This window comes from Brachionichthys hirsutus, chromosome 10 (genome assembly GCF_040956055.1).
Source record: "Brachionichthys hirsutus isolate HB-005 chromosome 10, CSIRO-AGI_Bhir_v1, whole genome shotgun sequence".
Taxonomy (NCBI): domain Eukaryota; kingdom Metazoa; phylum Chordata; class Actinopteri; order Lophiiformes; family Brachionichthyidae; genus Brachionichthys; species Brachionichthys hirsutus.
This window is the reverse complement of record NC_090906.1, coordinates 11,523,881-11,544,259: the sequence shown is the minus strand read 5'-3', so window position 1 is coordinate 11,544,259 and position 20,379 is coordinate 11,523,881. Positions and strand designations below refer to the sequence as shown.

Here is a 20,379-nt window from a genome sequence, read left to right as displayed (position 1 = left end):
GTAATTGCTATCCGTTTCGACTGGCTAGCCAGTGTAGCATAATTACATTTGCTTTCACTTCTTAAGCAATTTCAGGAAAATATATTTCAACTTACCTCGCAAACATATCACGATACCAGCAGCCCCCCCCCCCCCCCAGTTCCCATAGTGTTTGGTAACTTACTTATAGCTAGTCTTCCTGCAACTGTTGTAAACATTATATCAGAAGGTGGAAACGCCGGTAAGTAATTTAATTTATGCAGTGTGTAGGTAGGTAGTCCCTAATATGGCGTATTGTAGTCAAATGGATGTAGGCGTTAGCCCACAATAGATCAGCACTAGCGTGCTGCTGTGATCAATCGATGTCTTGTGTCATCTGCAGACGAGCTGCACTAGAACCAAGCTGGAAGACCCCCCCCCCATGGCACGTCTGGTCGCGGTTTGCAGGGAAGGGGAAGAGGACTACCCTTTTCTTGCCAGACAGATTCCTCTATACGTCGAAGATGGTCTCACGGTCAGTAAGCGTCGCCCCTCAAGGAGGATGGAAGGCCTGCAGGGTTTAGTGCAGAATCTGTTAAACACTCAATGGTTTCCTACATGTTTCTTATTTACTTTAACTTGTTGTGATGCAATAATAAAGTAAAGTGAAATTAATAATTTATATTTTGATTATAAAGTCACATTTTAGCGGTGAACACCACAAATTACAGAAACTAAACATCAGTATTGTCATAGCATCGGTTTTTTTAATGGTAAATGGCATACTGTCGTATGAACTTACAGTATTATAAATCTCTAGTTAATGGTGTCTGTCTATAGTGTATTAGAGTCAAGATCCGTTTGTTCCAATAGTTAAAACTTTAACATCCCACTAAAAACTATTTTTACTCTGATTATGGGCAACGTGACACCGAATGTCTGTTAACAGATATCAGTATAGAATCTGTAGGCATGGATTTATTGTATCTGATTATCGGCATAGCCCAAAGTGAGTCTCTCAGAAGTTTAAGTTTTTCATCTTGCATTGTGTCAGATGGTGATGGAGTTTTCTGATGTTGCCCTGGAAGTTGACAGCCACAATATAAATATGTCTCACTGGAAGCAATTTTCGCAGGTGGGTGGATTTAGTTGCATTCAATCATAGAAATGTGAATGTAACTCTTTACCTGCCGTTTATTACGGCCATCGCTGAGCCAACAGGCATGCGGTTGGTCTTCACGTGACGCGTAACAGATTTACGATTCATCTTTAGTATCACTCCAAGTTGAAGCAGAAGGACTTGAATATCGCTCTGATGGTGACATCCAGAGAAGTCTACAGCATGTTGGCTCAGCTGGTGCCATGTGTGGGCTGCAGACGAAGCGTGGAGCGCCTCTTCTCACGTTTAGTGGAGTCGGGGAACCCGGCTCTGGAGCCCCTCGCAGTCAAACCCACGGACAGGCTTTCTGTCACCAAAGCCTGTTTAGCAGACGCGAAGAAGTTGTACTCCCTGTTCTACGTCCATGGGTAAGATAGAGAAAGATTCAGAAATCCATGGATATACTTTTTATAATACTGATACATAATGTTTTATTTAGTGTTGAATTCATCAGATGAACAACTTGTATGTTGAAAACAACAATGGAACCGTTTTTGTTTTCTGTTTTTTTTAACAGGTCAAAGTTGAATGACATCATTGACTCCATTCCAAAAAGTAAAAAGAACAAACGCTGTCAGTTGCACTCGTTGGACACTCATAAACCTAAAACGTTTGGGTGAGTGTTGTGACTATTTTAATCTGTTTTACTCTTCGAGCTATTTCATCAGCTGCTTTTTTCCTCTAAACATTGATCAGGAAGTTGGTGTCAAGAGGCTTTGTTTGAGAACTCGGTTACTCTTCCTGCCAGGCAGGATGGATTGGTTGAACTTGTCGTTTGTCAGTATATCAGTGTGAAGGGAGGGGGGGGGGGGGGGGGGGCAGAGGAGCAGGTTTTAGGAATTCCACTGGAAAAAACGCAAATAATAAATGTAAAAAAAAAAAAAAATCTTTTGGGCAGTTTTAGGCTGTAAAATGCTTGTTTTCTTTATTCAAAAGGTCTCTGCTACGTTGTCCTGTAACCCAAGCTATTAATACATACTGGATGTGGATCTTTCCATTTTAAAAACTATTGTTAGCATTAGCCACCGATGGTGGAATTACAAAATCCATTGTTGCAGGTTGAGCAGATGCTCATTGTAACTTGCGATGACCGCTGTGTGCATCCTTACAGGGGGGGCTGGATGGATGTTTGGGAGCTGATGTCTCAGGAGTGCAGAGACGAGGTGGTCCTAGTCGACAGTGCTTGTCTCCTGGAAACATTAGAGACGTACTTGCGCAAACACAGGTAAACACGTGTGGCTGTCACATGTTAGAGGTTTAAATATAACTTACCGGTAATTGGCTTTGTTCCACAGGTTTTGCACTGACTGTAAGAATAAAGTTCTGAGGGCATACAGCATCCTGATAGGGGAGGTGGACAGCACGAAGGAGAAGAGGTATCGTGCTTTCTTGTATGAGGGATTATGCTGCTGCCCCCATGAACGTCACATCCATGTTTGTTGTGACACCGACTTTATCGCTCACCTGCTGTGCCGGGCGGAGCCGGAATTTGCTGGAGGCTATGAGTAAGTAAAGTTTTTTTTTTTTTTATTACTACCACGTTCCACTCGGTGAACTTGTACATTCAATTTACGATGATGGTTTTTTTTTTTTAAGATGCAGAGAGAGACATGCGAAGACCATTGACATTGCACAAGAAGAGGTTCTGACCTGTGTGGGCATTCACCTCTACGAGCGGCTGCACAGGATCTGGCAGAAGTTACGAGCAGAGGAGCAGACGTGGCAGATATTATTCCACCTGGGAATTGATGCTCTACGCAAAAGTTTTGAGGTACACAATGAGCTGCTTTTGAGCATTGTGCCATTCAAACAAATTGTCGTTATGTCTGGGTGTGATTATAGTTATTCCCATGTCCCTAGATGGCTGTGGAAACGATGCAGGGCATCAGTCGGCTGGAGCAGTTCGTTGAGGAGCTGTCTGAGGAGGAGCGGGCCAAAGAGTTGAAGCAGGAAAAGAAGAGGCAGAAACGGAAAAATCGACGCAAAAACAAGTGTAGCCTTGACGTGTCTGAACGGGAGGCAGAAGACGAGGAAAAACACCTGGATGAGGTAATCCTATAAACACAGCTAATGTGTAGACCACTTTATCTATCCGCGTTCGTCTCGCGTTGCACACCTGTCTGCCTTCACTCACATCTGCACCGTTTGGGGGGGTTCCGCAGGGTTCTCTCGACTCCGTCGAGGGATCTTGCAAGGTGTGTGGGAGCCATGATGAGGAGGAAGGGGAGGAGACTGGATGTGATGAGATCATCGCCACCAATGGAAGCACGTCTTGTAGCTGCGACACCAAACAAGGCAAAGATGATGCACGCAGATGAACCAATCCTAGCGTCTCTGTGTGACCCCGACCCTCGTTTTCCAGCATCACTTCCTTTTTGACTTGCTGCAGAGAAACAAGGGGTAGTTTTAAAAAAAAATCTTTATCTAGGAAATGGGATGCCACTCGGTAAATAAATTGCATTGAGATAAGATAATAATGCAGATATTTATACATCAAAGAACAAATCCAAGTCGGGTCTCTTACTGTATCAGTGAAGTTGGCTTCTGCTCCAAGCGCCTTTCCTCAGATGCTGCAGGGTGTCCCTATCAAATCGGCACATCTCTGTCCATGTCCGATATTTGTTTGTTTGTTATTTCAGATTTATCGGCCCATAGCAACGGCAGCGACTGCGGCTACTCCTCGTGTACTGAAGGCAGTGAGAAAGGGTCTCCAGAACCCTCCGTCACCTGCTCGGAGAGAATATGCGAGCACGATGAAACCGGTCTGTTTCGAGCCGGGGACTTTTACTGGAAACATCTTTAGACTTTTGTATGTATATGGTGTCCTGACTTTCTTTTTTTCTTACTGTGGATTTGTTAACCTTCTGCAGGAGAGGACTCAAACGTTCGTCACTGTGCTGTAGACAAGGAGGACGGAATAGACGGCTGCATTGGTTGTTGGCCGCTTTCTGAGGAAAACCCTCAGCGCAAGAGTAAAAAAAGAGATTTGTACTCCAACCAGGTGAGATGACAAAATGTGGGATTCTTCTGCTCCTTTATACAAAAAGATTTTTAAGGCCGTGCATCCGATTAAAGCGTTTTATGTTTTCACAGGGTGAAGCCGCAATGTCCGATGGGAACACAACTGGCCTCGGTTCACAATCGTCGCACACTGGCCAAACCAAAGGGATCTTATCCTCTTTATGTAGCGATACGTTTGCCAGCATTGCACTACGGTTACCATGGACGGCACGTCAGAGGAGCCTTCACGCCGGTCCTCCAGAGGCAAACGGCAGTCTCGTGGAACTTCTTGTAAGTAGGAATCGTAATTGGAACAGTTTCTTAACTGTGACACTGCTACCCATGCAAGAGTATTACAATAAGCGAAAATGGCATGTTTCTTTTTGGAAATATTGTTAGTCAATGTAACCACAAAATAACACACACACCCCTCATTTGCTAAACTCTGAAGCTAATTCCTTAATTGGGATAAAAATGAATGCACTGTTGTTGTTTTTTGTGGGTCTTATGGTGAAGTCTTGTACTTTGGTTGTGTTATTTAATACAGGATGATTCAGAGGTGACTTCAGATGAAGAGAATTGTCTGACAAAAGATGAAATCCAAGCGTTTTTAGAAACAAACCAGTCCTTCTACAACAACCGCTACCAGTACCGACAACTCCTGAAGGACAAATTCACCAACTACTGCCAAACCACCAAGGGAAGCAAGCCAGTCTGTGGAAAGTGGTTTGCCACCACTGGTGTCAACTAAGATGCACGATTAACATCTTCACTTGGAAGCAACGCTCGCGACCGCTGCTGCAACATCATCAGAAAATATCATCGTGAAATTCATCAGTGTTCTATCCCATTTGGGATTCTTGTTTTCTTTTTCTTTTTCACTTTTCCACCAACTTTTGCATCTTAATTTGTGGCCACTTTCACACTTGTAAATTTTGTCTATTGGCCAAACATAATTATATGGTGTTAGTCATTCGTATTGGTGAAGAGCACAGTGGAATTAGTAATGATTGCAAGCTGAGACGTGAGGGATAAGTGTTGGGGGGTCTTACTTTATGTTTTCTTTCATCTCAGTCTTTGGTGACCTGTCTCTCGTCGTGACGGTTGTGCCATTAAATGCGTACAGAAATTCTAAATGTGGATTTTACAGAAAACATCCATTTGTAATGATTATTTGGCTGTGATGTTAAAATATTACTAAATAAAGAATATTTATTAATATTCATTAGATGTGTTTTTTTCTTTTTTTAAAAAACGTAACTAGGGGTCAGATATTGTTTTGAATTTCTTATACTGGATGCATAGTGCTAGTCTTTACAATGTAAGCACAATTAACGAAGCCAGTGCAGCCAGTTTATTAATAAACCTAGTCTTAAAAAGAAAAATATATATTTGTAGATGAAAATTGTGTAATTGGTTGAGGTTTACGCTGCAGGGAGAGGAGAGACGATCCAGGGAATGCGTCATAGTGACGTGCTAGGCTAAAATGGCTAAACTTGCTAAACTGGCCTAGCACGTCACTTTTTAAGGAAGGCATGTTTAAAGCGGGTGTCTTCCCGGGTGAGAAACCGGGTAACTGAAGGTTTTGGTTCCTATTTTACTATTTTATACTCTTAACAACTAAAATTCTTATATTTTCTGACCCAAAAATTGAATATTCCCGGTATTTGAGTCCAATAAAGAAACATAATAGCTGTTGTGTTGTTTTTTGTTTCCACCACTAGGAGGCGCCAGATGCCAACACAGGCCCCATTGAGTAAAGAAAATTCAGTGGGAGTTGACGTGAACCAAACATTGACTCACGCCAGGGTTTTCCATATTTCATCCACAGAAGCGCGTGGATGTGGGGCTTGAGCGCATCGCCTCCCGCCGTCCTGAACGCCGCGCACATCAAGACAGGAGCCTATTTGAACAAATCCCTCCCGATACTGATGGTAGAGACTTGAGACGGGCTTGAATTGTGGAGGCAGACAGAAGAACGAGGGCCGTTGTTTCGTCGACGGCACAAGGGGGAGAGATGGAGCGGTGGAAAGGCAGAGTGGCCCTGGTGACCGGAGCCTCGGTGGGGATCGGTGCGGCTATCGCTCGGGCGCTGGTCCAGCAAGGCATGAGGGTCGTCGGCTGTGCCAGGAATGTTGACAAAATAGAGGTGAGTAATTAAATTTAGAACCGTTTAACCACCGCGAAATAAATGTAGCCGACGTGTAACGGAGGTTAGCTCTATTACGCCATCAACAAACGAGCTAACTAGGTTAAGTCGCTAGCTTCACGTTAGCTAGAAACGTTTAGCCTCACTGCTATTAAAAAAGAAGGAAGAGCAGGACTTTTAATCTTTGGTTAATAGATTATCAAACCAGGGATTATGTCACGTTGTGGGGGGGGGGGGGCATTCATTGATTGATTTTATCACAGTCAATACCTTTTTTAATTAAAGCCTGTTTTCCTGTTATTACACCTGAGGAACAGAGGCGCTGTTTATGTGACTAATGCTGGCATCTCCCTGCCAATTCCACCAAATCTCCTAATCCAGAATGAGTTAATCCATATTGGGGAAATGTCCCTTCTGTCTGATGACCATCTTACGCTGAGGTCAGGGTTCAGGCTGCGTTGCTGGGGCTGGCTGGGGGTTCGGAACTTAAATCATCAGGCAAGACGGTCAGTCAGAATAAAGCATGTGGAGTGATTGTTGTCCTGCTGTCGTTGTGGAGGAAGAGGATGATGGAGTCTGGAAAGGTGGACGCTGGACGCCTCCTTGCAGGGCAGATGTCTGTGGCCCCCTCCCCGGTAACTCTTGTTAACCATAAGCCATAAGGCACTGCACCTTGCTTATCTTGTCAGCCAGTAATTAAGCCTCCTCCTCCTCCTCATCCTCATCCTCATCCTCCTCACCCTGTGCCGATCGCAGCTTCCAGTACTGGCCTAGAGAAGACTTGCCCACACGCACATTCAGCTACAATGTCAACAACATTACCTTGTTTGTGCAGTACGGTATAATATTAATGTTGTGCATTAGCAAGAATCTTAGCATAGCAGATTATATTAGAGAAACAGCACATGTGCTCTCTTCCTGTCCCATGTGACAGGACTGTAGCTGAATGTACTTTTAAATAAAACAAATAGTCGCTAAATAGTGTGACGGTTTTAATCCGATCCGAACGGCTTGGCAGATTTTGACTAACCTCAGTAGGAACGGTTTGGGGCGTGTTGCAGAGAAGCAGCCATGCAGTTCTGGAGTGGATCATTAAACATGACAAGGAGCTATTACACTTTAATTACAGGGTGGAATTTGAATTAGTTTCAATTAATTAACAGGCGGCTGCTGGGACTCGACGGCGGTTTGAACTCTCTGTAGCATTTCTAGTTGTCAAATAAAATCTCACACATTTCAATCAACACTTTTTTTTTTTTTTTTTTAAACATCAGGCTTTTTCCCCTCGCCTTGACTACTCGCACGCAGCCGTGCCCAAACATGCATACGGTGAGTGTAAGAATTACGCAACAGAGCGCCTCCCTCTATTCACGCTGCGGTCACATGACCCTTAGTCAATAGTTAACTGCAGCAGCTCGTTTCAAGCCCGGTCTGATTATGTTCAAGACAAAAACAAGGTCACAACACGGGAATCTGTACGCTGCTTTCACTCGATGCAGTTTTTATTCTTTATGAAGGGTTATGATGCATGAAATTAAAGCTGAAACTGACAGCTAAACTGTGTGGGGGGGGGGGGCATGTTTCCATCTCTTCAGCTTTATGACACGATTTCATCTTCTTGTACGGGACCTTAGAGGCTCGTCTGTGAGTTGAGGGACAAAGCCAGCATTGTGCTCTCTCTAATAAGTAAACCGAGTTCTTGCTGTAGCGTTGTGCCAAAGCCTGGCATGTTTCTCGTGGGGGGGGGGGGGGGGTACAAGTGTCACTATCACTAAGCGATTGTCCTCCACTTCCCTTTTGTTATTTATTTCTTTACTTGGGGAAGATGAAGCTTTTGAGTGTTTCTCAATAGCAAACGGGAAGAAATGGATTCCGATTTTATAGATGTCTGTTTGTGCAGTGGAGAGTTGCGTTATTGCTTTACTGTTGGGGAGACTATTAAGTAGGCGATTGGGGGGGGAGCGGCGAGCTTGGGGGAGACGTGTGGTCACCATGGGCTCTGAGCAGGAATGGACTCCAGGGCCGCATCCAAGCGGCTGCAGCCCAGCTTCTCATTTACTCCTGGGGCACCTTCCTGGAAGACGCCCTGATTCCCACGGTGCTGCACGCAGTGTATTGTTGGGGGTTATAAAAATGGCTTCCTTGCGACGCACAGGACGGTCCATTGAGAGCCTCGCGTCTGCGTTTGCAGTTAGATCACCACCAAACACGAGAAGGATCATCTTGGGGGTGCGTGCGTTTGTGAGATTCCTGACATGAGCAGGATTTGAAGTCTGAGCTTGTATCTGACTCTGTTAACGATTGAATAGAGCTTTTCGTTTCTTTTTTTCTTAGAGCTATAAATCGCTCTGCCCCACATAGCCCATATGCCGGATTATATCTGCTTATGTGACACAATGTGATGCTGTAGTTCAGTCATGGGAGCGTGAACTCAGTTGCTTATGCTAAAACATAAACACGGGATTTAGGAGTACTCTGAGCAGGGAATTTCCACCACATGAGTTTACATTCGTTTGCTAATCGTGATAAGTTGTAATTAGACCCATACCTCGGTTGTATGAGGCCTGAGAAAGCGTTTTTCTTCTGCATGTTATCTGTTGTCTGTGTAAATACTGCTTATTGAAAGTATTGTTTGTGTTTTATTGCATGCAATGAAACTGGAAAGCGAAGGCATCCATCAAAATTCCCATCTTTGGCTGCTTCAGTATTCATTTAAAGATCAGAACTGGCCAGTACTAGTGAACATATTTAAATACTCTCTTGTGTATTTTATCAGTTGTACGTACTTTGGTCAAAGCTGACAAATTTCGGGTTCCTGATTGGCTGCCTGATCGATGGATTCTGCCCGGAGACGCCACATTTTATTGAAGTGCAAAGGCTAACGCCCCCCCCCCGTGACCCGGATAAGCAGAAGACGACGAAGCGAGACGATAACTTGTAAAATATACATTCAAATCACGCAACAAAAATCACATTCATAGGTCTAATATGAACTATCATGTAAAAAGTCTTCTGGATCTGATCCAGAATGAGATCAGGAAAGAAAATATTACATTTGAACATTGAAAACTCCATTTATGGATTAAAAAATCAGTAAAAAAAATAAATACACATCAACTCTGATTCACTTTTACTTTTCATAGTTGGTGTATAAAGATACCATTTAGAACCGTTTGATGATGATGATCCAGATCACCATGTGGACGGGGTGAATCCAATTAGGAGGGGGATGAGCTGCTCGCTGGAGGATTGCGATCTCCGAGCGCTTTGCTAGTCTGACATGTCATTTTTCTCCCAGGCTTATCGAGTTGCCTCCGGGCTTCCTCGGCTCCCGGGTGTTTGTCTCACCTGTTCGGAAAGCTTTTCCGCTGACGATGGTGTTTTCCCACTGAAGCTGTGAGACTGTCCCCCAAAAGACAAGCAAGTTATTCCAGATTGGTTCGGTATCCACCTATAATGATAACTAATTACATTGTAATCCCAACCCTATTCATTCCGTCTGGTTGTGTTTACTGAAATCTATTCCCATGAACACAGAACAAAGAGGTTCTCTCTTTACAAGCACAGTGTTAGTACTGCGTATTAATTATCCTGGAAATGATTGAACGCTCACGTCCGCAGTGTTTTTGAAGGTGATGGCTTGATTAGGTGAGATCACGCAGTCGGCGGTCTGATTGGTCCGGACGGCTCTGTGGCCCCCTGCGAGCCACTCTCCCTGTTTCTTATCATTTTTCTAGGTGTGAGGCTTCCTGGCTGTGACGGTCCTTCAAAGCATCTGACCTTGTGGTATGAGAGGTGCAAACGTTCCCCGTCCCATCCTGTCGAAGACGCGGTAGAAGCGCCTGCGTGCATCACGCGGGATTAAAGTGCGTTGTTTGTACGAGGGAACCGGACGATTCGAGTGTGTGAAAGCGCCGTTGCGGGAACACGCCTGTTCTTGTCATTCCATGCGCTGTCGTAGCGGAGCGGAGGAGAGCAGTGGAGCGATGAAAGAATTTGATGCATGTGCAACACAAATACAGCTCGACTTCCTCAACCTCGGTGTTCCTAAAAAGGGGAAGGCATCCGTTTTGGAATTGTGGCTGTGTCTGTTTGGGAAAACGTTTCATGGCCAACGGTTATCGTGCTGAATTCCCAGCGCGGTCTGGACCGCGGGTTTATTTTTGGACTTGTCGGATCTCCACAGAACTCCCTCGTGTCAGTTTGTGTTGCTTCCGGGCTACAGCTACTGTGTAAAGCTCGCATAATTGATGAGGTGCGCAGCTGCCGTCAGGGGGCCTCCGGCACGGCGGCGGCGGCGTTTGTTCCATTGACGGCCCGCGTCAGGTGCAGGAAGGGAACCCACAGAGGAAATGAGACAAAATGCAAGAAGGAACGGTTTCACGACTCGGCGTGTTTCGTCCACAAAAAGAAAAGTACACGACAGACACTTCAGTCTTATCGTCACGTACGGTGTGAAGAACGCGTCAATGCACAGCACGTCTTCTGTCCGATGCTAAACTGTTGTCTTTCTAAAGCAGAAAAAACATCTGCTGAGGCCCTTTTTTTGTTTTAGGATTGGCAGTGAAAGCTGCGGCGACCACGCCGAGCCTCCTCTGACCTCCCCACGTTCAAGAAAGTACTCGAAGCCCGCCTGATTAAAACAGCTTTTATTTATTTAATCCATCTCCATGTTTTTATGTGTTGACTCTATTGCCTTGTTGTTTTTGTGGAGGGACTTAGTGTCTAGAAAAGCGCTCTACAAATGAAATGTATTATTATTATTAGCGCTTGGCTAATCATGCCGCTACACTGGTTGCACCAGTTTGTTATCCAGCTCTTGGTTTCTTGCTTATTTCCTTCAGGCTTTCACGATTTATAAATTGTTTTCTTTTCTTTTTTTTTATTTGTGCCGGGCACTTGAGCAAACATCACTTGTCATGCATGTCTACCTTCTTTTACTCCTCATCGGACACCATTTTCAGATCTTTTACTCTGAATCCTTTGGTCGAACCCTCGGTTTATTTCCTCTCTTATCTCCTTGTCTTGATGAGACTATCGTTAAAGCAAAACGCCCTGGTCGACCTTTAGACTCTGCTGTAATCTTATGCAGCCTGCTGTGACCTTTGCCCCCTCACTCTGAAGGATTTAAGTGGTGTTTTTATGTTATATATAAGTACCGTAGTTCCGCTGTATAATGAGTGAGGGGGCTCTGTAGGGGGGGAGCTCCTCAGGGACCACCGCCTTAGTTTGTTTTCAGAAAAGTAATCGATTTCGACCTCTCTTTAGTTCGCGGAGCAACTCCGACTGATATTTTTGTATTTATTTTTTTGCCGTCTGGTTTATGGCTTTAGGTGGAAAGTGTTCCTTACCAGCCTGAGATTACACTCATGAAGATAATGGCACTAAATTGGTCTCGCCGTGTGGGGGCCTGTGGGGGGGGGGATTTCCCCTCTGGTGCACTTCCTGGCTCCCTCTCCTTCTCCTTCCTTCTGCACATGCTTTGTGTTTGCCGGTCAACAGCTTTAGTAATGAGGATGAAAACGCACGACGACAGGCAAAAAATAGTTTTATGTGCCGCAGCCGTTTAAGAGAGAGAACAGAAAGGATTAAGCGGGGGGGGGGATTAGGGTTATAACTGCCCACCAGGCAGAGTGGTCCATAACACAATCCAGCTTCTGTCTGGAAAACCTCCCGAGTGAACTTGAGACAAATGACATTTCTCTGCTCTCCGCTTCCTTTGATCGCGTTTACCGCTTCACGCTCGTCTGCTTTTAGCACATCGACTCTTTCCAACGCGCCAGCGAGCTGTGGCGCTGCGCTGTTCGCACCAGCTGCACATGAGGAGGTGAATGATGATAAGTGACATCCCTGAATGAATGAATGAATGAATGTCGCGAGGCAGTCGCATGTACAGAAAACTGGGACGTACACTGACTCGGTATGAATGTTTTTTTTGAATTGCAGTTGGTTGCTTTGTTGCTTGCGAGGTCGGCAGGATGCCGTTGGGTGGATCTGTACGCTAATCATGGCAGTACATGTGGAGCCAAGACTCACCCACTCGCGTATGAGACTTTCCATAGTTGGACCGCGATCACAGGCTTTAAACCTCCCAGTTAAACCACAGAAACTCATCCCACTCAGACACACACAAAAAACAAGCTGGTCTTCGCCTGATGTTAAAGTTCTGAAGCAGTCATCCTCCTCCGCGCTAGCAGGCATTCAGCTTTACTCTCTGTCCACCGGCCCCGCCCTCCAGTCTCGCTGACATCCAGGAGATGGGGGGGGGGGGGGGATCTGTCCCAGTTTGTTTCTTGGCACCCTGGGTGAACAGCCATCTGATCTGGGGGAAGAGGTACCTCCATGGAATCTTGGTTTTGCTAATCCGGTTTTTTTTTTTTTTACGATGGTCCTTCAAGTTAATAATTCCTCGCTCTTTGCCAAGTGTCCCAGCCCTGATAATGAATTTATTGATTTATTTTTGCTCGGAATGTCGTCTTGATTGTCCCCTCTTAAAATCAAACCGGGTCTGATTCTGTTTTTCAGAAGCTGGCAGCAGAATGCCAGAGTGCCGGCCTCAGCGGCACGTTGATCCCGTACAAATGCGATCTGTCCAATGAGGAGGAGATCCTGTCCATGTTTTCAGCGATCAAGACGCTGCACAAGGGCGTGGACGTGTGCATCAACAATGCCGGGCTGTCCCACAGTGAGCCCTTGCTCAGTGGGAGGACAGAAGGCTGGAGGAACATGATCGATGTGAGTCAGAATCCGAATCAATGCGAAAGCTTTGCATGTCACTTATGAAGCACAAGGATCATTAGACACGGTCGCGTATTTATGATTGGACTCTATACAGACAGTAGAGGGGGAGGGGCTTAGTGGGACTGTTTGTGTTGCTAGTGCTACTGAAAGGTGCAGCAGAGGCACGCTGAACCCCTGATCACTGTAGGACCCCCCCCCCAGTCTCCTGCATTCACAACCCTCATCCATCGGTTGTCATGGCAGCCCGGTTGGATGTGTGCAGCAGCGTATTCTTAGCTTGTGTTTAAGATGCACGCTGACCTTATCTGGCCACGCCTCCGCGTTGGCTTAAACCTGCCCGTTACTCAATGAGGTGAGCTACGGCGAGTAGCTTAAAGGCCACGGGTTCGAGCGGTCGCCTGCCAGTCACATCCCGTAGCTCTCTTAGCGTCATGTAGCAGTAAGCGACATTTAATTGCTATGCAATCGTGAGTTTTGATTTAATTAATGATAGAAGGATCTGGCTGGGCAACGCGCCGAGGATTTATACCGTCGTTGTGTCCCCATCCTCTGCAGGTGAATGTCTTAGCTCTGTCTATTTGCACCCGGGAGGCATACAGATCAATGAAGGAGAGGAATGTGGACGACGGGCACATCATCAACATCAACTGGTATTGCTAAGAAGACGACGACAACGCCTTAGAGAACAAATCCACGGATTCCCCTTAAAATGGAGAGCAGACGATTTATCGCTTGCGCGCGTCTCCTCTTCTGTCACAGCATCGCCGGACACCGAGTGACGCCGAGCGCCGACGAGCATTTCTACTCCGCCACTAAATACGCTGTGACGGCTCTAACCGAGGGGGTCCGGCAAGAACTCCGAGAAGCAAACACCCACATCAGAGCCACGGTAAGCCCGCTGTGCATGTCTCGGTGTGGAAACGGGGAAAAGTACATTTCTATGTACGGGGTTGTATTTCCGCAGTGTATTTCCCCCGGAATAGTGGAGACGGAGTTTGCCTTCAGGCACCACAACAGCGATCCGGAAAAGGCAGCTTCCGTCTACGAAAGTATGAAGGTAAGAGAACGCACGTGAACAACGGCGAATGAAGAGACCCGCTGTTGCATTAGTGACGCCTCTTCTCTCCCCTTCTCAGTGTTTAAAAGCCGAAGACATAGCCAGCGCAGTTACTTTCGTACTAAGTGCCCCTCCGCATGTCCAGGTATACTCTATCGCCCCCCCCCCCCTAACTAACAGTTACATCTGTCGGCCAGCGCCTGCATCGATCGCCCCTTGTTTGTGTCTTCAGATTGGGGATATCCAGATGAGGCCAGTGGAGCAGGTGTCATAGCAGTGGAACAGGAAGCCGCAGGTGGAGCAGATCGCAAACCATGGCGACTCCTTAGCGACCTCTGCTGGGCGAGGGAGGGTGGGGGGGGGGGGTGTGGGTGCAGTAAAACAAATGAACTTCAGCTGCGTTGGGAGTCGAAAGGGGCTGGAGCCTTGAAGAGGCTGCGCGAGGAAAAGAAGGGCGTGGCCTTCGTGAACCGCTTTGAAAACACGCCTGAATGCAGCAACAAAGGGTTTGTGAATTATTACAAAGGAGAGGGAGCTGCGTGACCGTCACTTCTGAGGGGAGAGTATGCCACTGATTGCACAATTATTATTTTTTTTTATTTTTTTTTTTGTAGGTCATGTGACACACCTTTTTGAAAATAAATGGAAATATTAATTGCTGTTTATAAAGGAAGACTTTTTATTTTATTTTATTTTAATTGCTAACTTTCTGTAGATATGGTCTCACACTGTAACTCTAGACACCATCATGTCAGTCGCTGTAAATAAACGGCAACGGTCTGTCTATCCTGCCATCTCTACGCCTCTTTATCCAGTTTCTGGATTCCGAGGAATTGGGAAATGGAAAAAGCTGCTGCAATCCAGCTTCTTCTTCTTCTTTTTTTTTTGCCTGTGTAATTTCAGTCATTCTGCACTTGGGTCCATTCATGAAAAGCTCTGAGAATGAACTACTAGTAACCTGTGTAGAGAAACTAACTGTGCAATGTATACCCCAGAAGTGTGCACATTTCAATGGAAAACGTCACTTAAAAATAAAGAGGAATGCCCAGAAGAATGGTTTGTGTCACGTTCAGCACAGAAGGGAAACGGAGGCTTTGGACATTGTGATCACGTAATCAGTAGTGACCTTTGACATTTGATCTTTGTAAAGTCACTCGGTTCCCACTGGTTTATGTGCTCAACACACAATTTTAGCTTTAAGAACTATGTTAAACAGGATGTCAATTTCTTTGCTCATTGCATCATCAGATTTGGCCAAAAGATGGCAGCCTTAGCAAAGTCAAAAGTACAACTGACGACAGGAAATGGTCCCTCGGGGCCCCTCCTGAGTCCTTAACAGCACTGCCGCACCAGTAGAAGTGTGTGCTGCTTCTTACAGACGTTAACGGTGCATAATTGAGGTCCTAAAGACACAACATCACATTGACAACAAGAAAAGCATTCAGAGAGCGCAGACCTCCGCCAAGCAGCTCATTGCCCCCATGATTAGATTTACACCGTCCACATGGTGATCTGGATTCAGATTCTGGATCATCACCAAAAGGTTTTAAATTGTTCTTGATACCTTTATACACAAACCATGAAAACTAAAAGTGAATCGGAGTTTATGTGTATTTTTAACAGATTTTTGAATCCGAGGTTTTCAATGTTAAAATGTAAGATTTTTCTGCATCCGATCCAGATGAAATTAGGTGGCGTGATTGAGGTCCCCTCCCTACATAATAATCAACAGAGATATTTGAGCAACACATTTGAAGCTCCGTTGACTGCAGTGTTACAGAAAATTACAAACTGATCCATAATCCAGGATCTCTTCTGGAACATCACCAAGTCTGTTCTGGGTAACATTCCCAACATTTCCAGATTTATTTATTTTTATCAAGATCTCTCCAGGACATTTTAAGTTACCTTTGCTAACAGACGGACAAACAAACGCCGGCGTAAACATATATGGAGCCACATGAAGTAATTAACAAAACTTTGATACATTTGCAAAATATCAAATAGGCTTAAAAGCTAATATCCCTGCATGGCAGATTAATTTAACAGAAATAGTTTCACGGTCCTGTAAATAATACTTCCTAATGGCAGATGGCTATTTGTGATCCGTTTTAGCCCACTTTCTACCACTGGAGGCAGTGAGGTATCAGAGGAATGTCTCAGCAGACATTTCAGGTGGAGCGACCTTTGAGGTGACGACAGAAGTGGCTGGATCTCTGTAGGCTCCTCCCCTCTCGTAATACGCCATACTGTCAGTCAGAGCATACGGTGTGATGGACAGCTTCAGTTTCTGGGGGGGGGGGGGGGGGGGGGGGGGCATCTTACATCAACTGACTTTTATATGAGCATAATGTAGCAGCACATGCACACAGATGTTACCTGCGAGGAGAAAGCAAAATGGTAGAAACCATCACCTCACCTGCACGAATGAGCCGGGGAGCTTCCACAAGGTGTGCAGCGCGCCCAACGGGATCCAGACCATGGAGAACATGGCGATGAACCAGCCGACACCTTGGGCCCAGGGAGGGAACACATATCTTTCGTAGCGCGCTGGTTTAAATTTGATGACTGAGAAAACCATGATGACCTGCAGGAAAGCGGTGGCGAGCGAGTTCAGCTTTGATGTGGAGGAAACAGACCTGGACGATGTTCACTTACAGCGATCAGCACCGGAGCGACGATGAGCCAGCACAGCCTGAAGAAGACGTTTGCCCTTTTCCCCGTCATCTCTTCTAGGTTTTGTGAAAGTCGAGTCACTCCTGAACATTGAAACCTTCAGTCAACAGCCGTGCATGTTTTTGTTTTTTTATTTGACGTTCAGCATTTGGAAGTCATTTAGTTTTAAATGTGCCCCCCCGCCCCCTCACCATAACTCCAACAGATGGCTACCACTTCAAAGAATGTAAGAAACACGATGGACACTATAGCAGTGTAGTGGTCCATCAGCTGGAAAACATAGATTCCCACCTGAGCGGAAACATCAGCAGTAAAGTGAGACAGAGGATCTAGAATTTGGTCGTAATCTGGTTAAGATGCGTCCAGTAAACTGAAGTTCACACCTGCAACACGCAAGGAATCCCGAGGAGGAAAGTCACAGCGCACACAAAAAGAATCAGCAGCTCCTTCCGCCTGAAAATTCCCATCAACACCTGATAGAACTCGTCCAGGAGACTGGTCACCACCACTTCAACCATCACAAACTGGGGAGAATAAAATCAGATTCAGAGCTGCCGTTCCTTCTGTGGATTATTTCTATGGTTAAAATGGTTTCAACCTGTTAACTATACCTGGGTGTCCACTCCAAGGCAGAACAGCATGAAAAAGAACAGCACAGCCCAGAGCTGAGCCGCCGGCATCGTGGCAAAGGCTTGTGGGTAAACGACATAAACCAGCCCCATACCTGCAGGTACGCAAACACACACACACACACGCACACACACGAAGGCATCACCTAGAGAAGGGGAGCTATGACATGAGGTTATTCAATTTATAATATAAAAAAAAATACACAAATTGATAAACTCATCTACAATCTACTGAAAAACGGGCCGATGTAAAGGTCTGGACGTAAACCGACAAAATGTGCTCCCTCTGGATTTTTCTCACCGTCCACAGTCAGACTGTCGACTGGAACGCCCTGTAGATAAGACATGTAGCCCAAGGCAGAGAAAATGACAAATCCGGCCAGGATACTGGTCAGAGAGTTGACGATGGAGATAATCAGGGTGTCTCTGGGGAGAAAGTCGAGGTTTCTTTTTGGTCCAGATAGCACTGTCGTTATCGATTCAAAGAAAATGAGAGGGTCAGGACTTTTACTAACTTCAGTATGTTGTTGTTGAAGGAGTTGTAGCTGGACATGGCCACCAAGGAACCAAAGCCAATCCCAATGGAGTTGAAGATCTGGACCGCAGCATTCACCCACACCTGCATGGCAGCAGGGAGTTGACCTAAAACAGCTCATTCCGGCTAATGACAGTCACCAATTGCAGAGGAAACTGAGGCGTGTCCTATAATTATAATGATCACAGGTGTCTTCAAACTTGTCAGCATGCCTGATTTAAACGGTGACACAGTGAACACGGAACGAGTTTGGCCATGCGAGTACTTCCAGTTCCCGTTTCTTCTATTACCTCCACTGATAGCAGCATGTCCCATTCCGGTACAATAAAAAACTTGATTCCATCCAGTGCTCCAGGAAGCTGCACGTTATTGATCAGAAGGGCGATCAAGATAACGTATGGGAACAGAGCAGTGAAGTACACCACCTAAAAAAAACAGAAGCAAACCGGGGTTGTCACTCAGCTGACATTCACCTCCTGCCTTCACCCTCTTTTTTTTTTTACTCGCCTTGCCCGTTGACTTCACCCCCTTAAAGATGCAGATGTAAATGATAATCCAAGCCAGAAGGAGAAGAAGGAAAAGCTCCCACCGCATCCCTCCTGTTTCCTCCACGCCACTCGTTTGCTCCAGCATCTTATGTCTTCAACGAGGTCAGACAGAAAGAGAACAAAGATGTCGACCCAAAACAATCACGTTCCACATCTATCCTGCTGTTCGGGGTTCAAAACTGACACGCTTCATTCATTGGCATGTGGTCTGATCCACGCCGGGTGCTTTTGCCGACCTTGCAATCAAGTGAACACACACACACACACGCACACGCACTTATCATTAACCCTCGGTTTCCCTGATACCCCACAGTAAAATGCACCTGAAGAACTCCTGGCTGGCAGTGACCGAGTCGCTGTTGTTGCTGGCATGATTGGTGCAGTTGGGCGTGTTCCACGTGTTGTTGCAGTTCTGCCAGGGAAGTGGATTCTGGAAGGAGTTGAAGAGATAATAGAGGGCCCAAGTGATGACGACATTGTAGTAACTGCACAAGACGAAGGAGATAGCCACAGACGCTACGCCGACTCCTGAGGACGGGCAAAGATGTCGTTAGCAATTAAATGTATGCAATCAGAAGACTGTCTGTTCTTCGGTTTGGACATCTTTCAGTACCTTTTAACAGAGGGCAGGCGATAGCCAAGGCATGGACAGGCCCTTTCCTCATGTACTGACCCAAAATCAATTCCATTTGGAGCAGAGGGATCCCCAACACCACCAGCATGAGCAGGTACGGAACCAGAAAGGCACCTTGCAACCAAAGACAAAAGAGGCTTCAAATGTTCTCTGTCGTCTCTAATCTTTAAGCGTTGAAATCATCTCGCACTTGCAGCCGTTCTGAAATGCTAAAAGCTAATTGCTACATTTAGTATTGGAGAAGCTTTATCTTCCAGAGATATAAAACGTGTTTGCACCTTGGCTCATACTTCTGCACTGCAGCACAACCTGCCCTACATCCAAAATGATGTTTTCACATAGCCTGTTTCCTGATGTTCACACAATTACAGTTGACTTCTTATTCATGTTTATTTGGATTATTATTATTATCTCTGTTTTTAATATTCATTTTTCTCTCCTTGTCTTTTTTGGCACCTTGTGGACAACGCAGAACAAAGTGTGTCTTTGATGACCTTTGTACACACTTTTCAGATGTGTTGAATGATCTAGTCTATGGATATAAAATATAAATAAAAATAAAAATCAGCTTGGATTCTCACCTCCTCCACTCCTGTAGCAGAGATACGGAAACCTCCAAATGTTTCCCAGACCCACAGCATAGCCGATGGCAGCTAAGGTGAACTCCACCTGCCTGCTCCACGTTGGTCTGCTGAGTGGTTCCTCCATGTCTGCTCTGTCACTCGTTCGGGACACACGCCTGGAATTTGAATGAGTCTGTTCGGCGTGACCCTCCCCTTCATTATCCTTAATGATTAGCTATGCAGAAACAATGTGCAAGGGTTGCCAGTTAAAGTTTGGACCACGGGGTGGTTTTTATTATGTTTTAAAGACACATGGCCTGCAAGGCGGCTGTAGACGAGACGAGAATGGATGGACGTTTTAAACATTCATCCCTACGTGATCTGTCCGCAAAGTTTGCGGACAGATCACTAAGGACCTGTATGTCTCCAGGACTCGGAGGCGTGCAGGTCGGATCACAGCCGACCCTTCGCACCCTGGACACGGACTCCCGCATCTCTTTGCGGGAAATTACAGCAATCCCTTATTCACGTTGTGTTCTTGCGCTAGAGGAAATTTGAACAACCACGCCCATTTAGTTAGTGTGACCTGAAATCCCTCCGCCGTGGAGGAGGGGCTGAACAGAGGGGAGGGGAACGTAATCCCTTTGAGTCAAGCTAAGCCAGCAGAAGAGCTAAATTATATCCTGTTGCCTTCAGAATAAAATCATAGCGGTCAATAGCTCACTTTACG

At 45.7% G+C, this 20,379-nt stretch overlaps 3 protein-coding genes across 5 annotated transcripts; 2 read left to right on the top strand and 1 right to left on the bottom strand.

Annotated features, from left to right (window-relative positions):
• The first annotated feature begins 400 nt into the window (after positions 1–400).
• Positions 401–5,328, top strand: ggnbp2 (gametogenetin binding protein 2). The gene is made up of 13 exons (XM_068744059.1): positions 401–493; positions 1,013–1,093; positions 1,232–1,485; positions 1,635–1,733; positions 2,229–2,342; positions 2,413–2,622; positions 2,714–2,888; positions 2,978–3,166; positions 3,280–3,412; positions 3,757–3,879; positions 3,988–4,118; positions 4,211–4,408; positions 4,665–5,328. The coding sequence occupies exons 1-13, from the start codon at positions 401–403 to the stop codon at positions 4,866–4,868; spliced, it is 2,004 nt and encodes a 667-aa protein (XP_068600160.1). The 3' UTR covers positions 4,869–5,328.
• dhrs11a (dehydrogenase/reductase 11a) lies at positions 5,078–15,118 on the top strand. 3 transcript variants are annotated; one of them, XM_068744063.1, is made up of 8 exons: positions 5,078–5,086; positions 6,135–6,266; positions 12,792–13,001; positions 13,563–13,657; positions 13,767–13,896; positions 13,972–14,064; positions 14,144–14,209; positions 14,297–15,118. In XM_068744063.1, the coding sequence occupies exons 1-8, from the start codon at positions 5,078–5,080 to the stop codon at positions 14,336–14,338; spliced, it is 777 nt and encodes a 258-aa protein (XP_068600164.1). In that variant the 3' UTR covers positions 14,339–15,118. The 3 variants fall into 3 exon arrangements, with proteins under 3 accessions (XP_068600164.1, XP_068600162.1, XP_068600161.1); XM_068744061.1 differs by lacking the exon at positions 5,078–5,086 and having other exon boundaries at positions 5,960–6,266; XM_068744060.1 differs by lacking the exon at positions 5,078–5,086 and having other exon boundaries at positions 5,960–6,266; positions 13,767–14,064.
• A 1,356-nt stretch (positions 15,119–16,474) lies between these two features.
• si:ch211-283g2.1 (sodium- and chloride-dependent GABA transporter ine) lies at positions 16,475–19,794 on the bottom strand. The gene is made up of 12 exons (XM_068744387.1): positions 19,668–19,794; positions 19,066–19,200; positions 18,776–18,980; positions 18,412–18,544; positions 18,195–18,329; positions 17,885–17,988; positions 17,671–17,795; positions 17,352–17,464; positions 17,124–17,264; positions 16,932–17,031; positions 16,723–16,823; positions 16,475–16,651 (listed from the first exon to the last, which is right to left on the bottom strand). The coding sequence occupies exons 1-12, from the start codon at positions 19,792–19,794 to the stop codon at positions 16,475–16,477; spliced, it is 1,596 nt and encodes a 531-aa protein (XP_068600488.1).
• Positions 19,795–20,379: the final 585 nt, after the last annotated feature.

Coding starts and splice junctions, on each gene's coding strand:
- ggnbp2 (XM_068744059.1), top strand. CDS start 401: ATGGCACGTCTGGTCGCGGTTTGCAGGGAAGGGGAAGAGGACTACCCT. Junction 494..1,012: donor ACGTCGAAGATGGTCTCACG/GTCAGTAAGCGT, acceptor GCATTGTGTCAG/ATGGTGATGGAGTTTTCTGA. Junction 1,486..1,634: donor TCCCTGTTCTACGTCCATGG/GTAAGATAGAGA, acceptor TTTTTTTAACAG/GTCAAAGTTGAATGACATCA.
- dhrs11a (XM_068744060.1), top strand. CDS start 6,135: ATGGAGCGGTGGAAAGGCAGAGTGGCCCTGGTGACCGGAGCCTCGGTG. Junction 6,267..12,791: donor GGAATGTTGACAAAATAGAG/GTGAGTAATTAA, acceptor TCTGTTTTTCAG/AAGCTGGCAGCAGAATGCCA. Junction 14,210..14,296: donor GTGCCCCTCCGCATGTCCAG/GTATACTCTATC, acceptor TTGTGTCTTCAG/ATTGGGGATATCCAGATGAG.
- si:ch211-283g2.1 (XM_068744387.1), bottom strand. CDS start 19,794: ATGGAGGAACCACTCAGCAGACCAACGTGGAGCAGGCAGGTGGAGTTC. Junction 17,465..17,670: donor CGACAGTCTGACTGTGGACG/GTGAGAAAAATC, acceptor GCGTACCTGCAG/GTATGGGGCTGGTTTATGTC. Junction 17,265..17,351: donor GCCTTGGAGTGGACACCCAG/GTATAGTTAACA, acceptor TATTCTCCCCAG/TTTGTGATGGTTGAAGTGGT.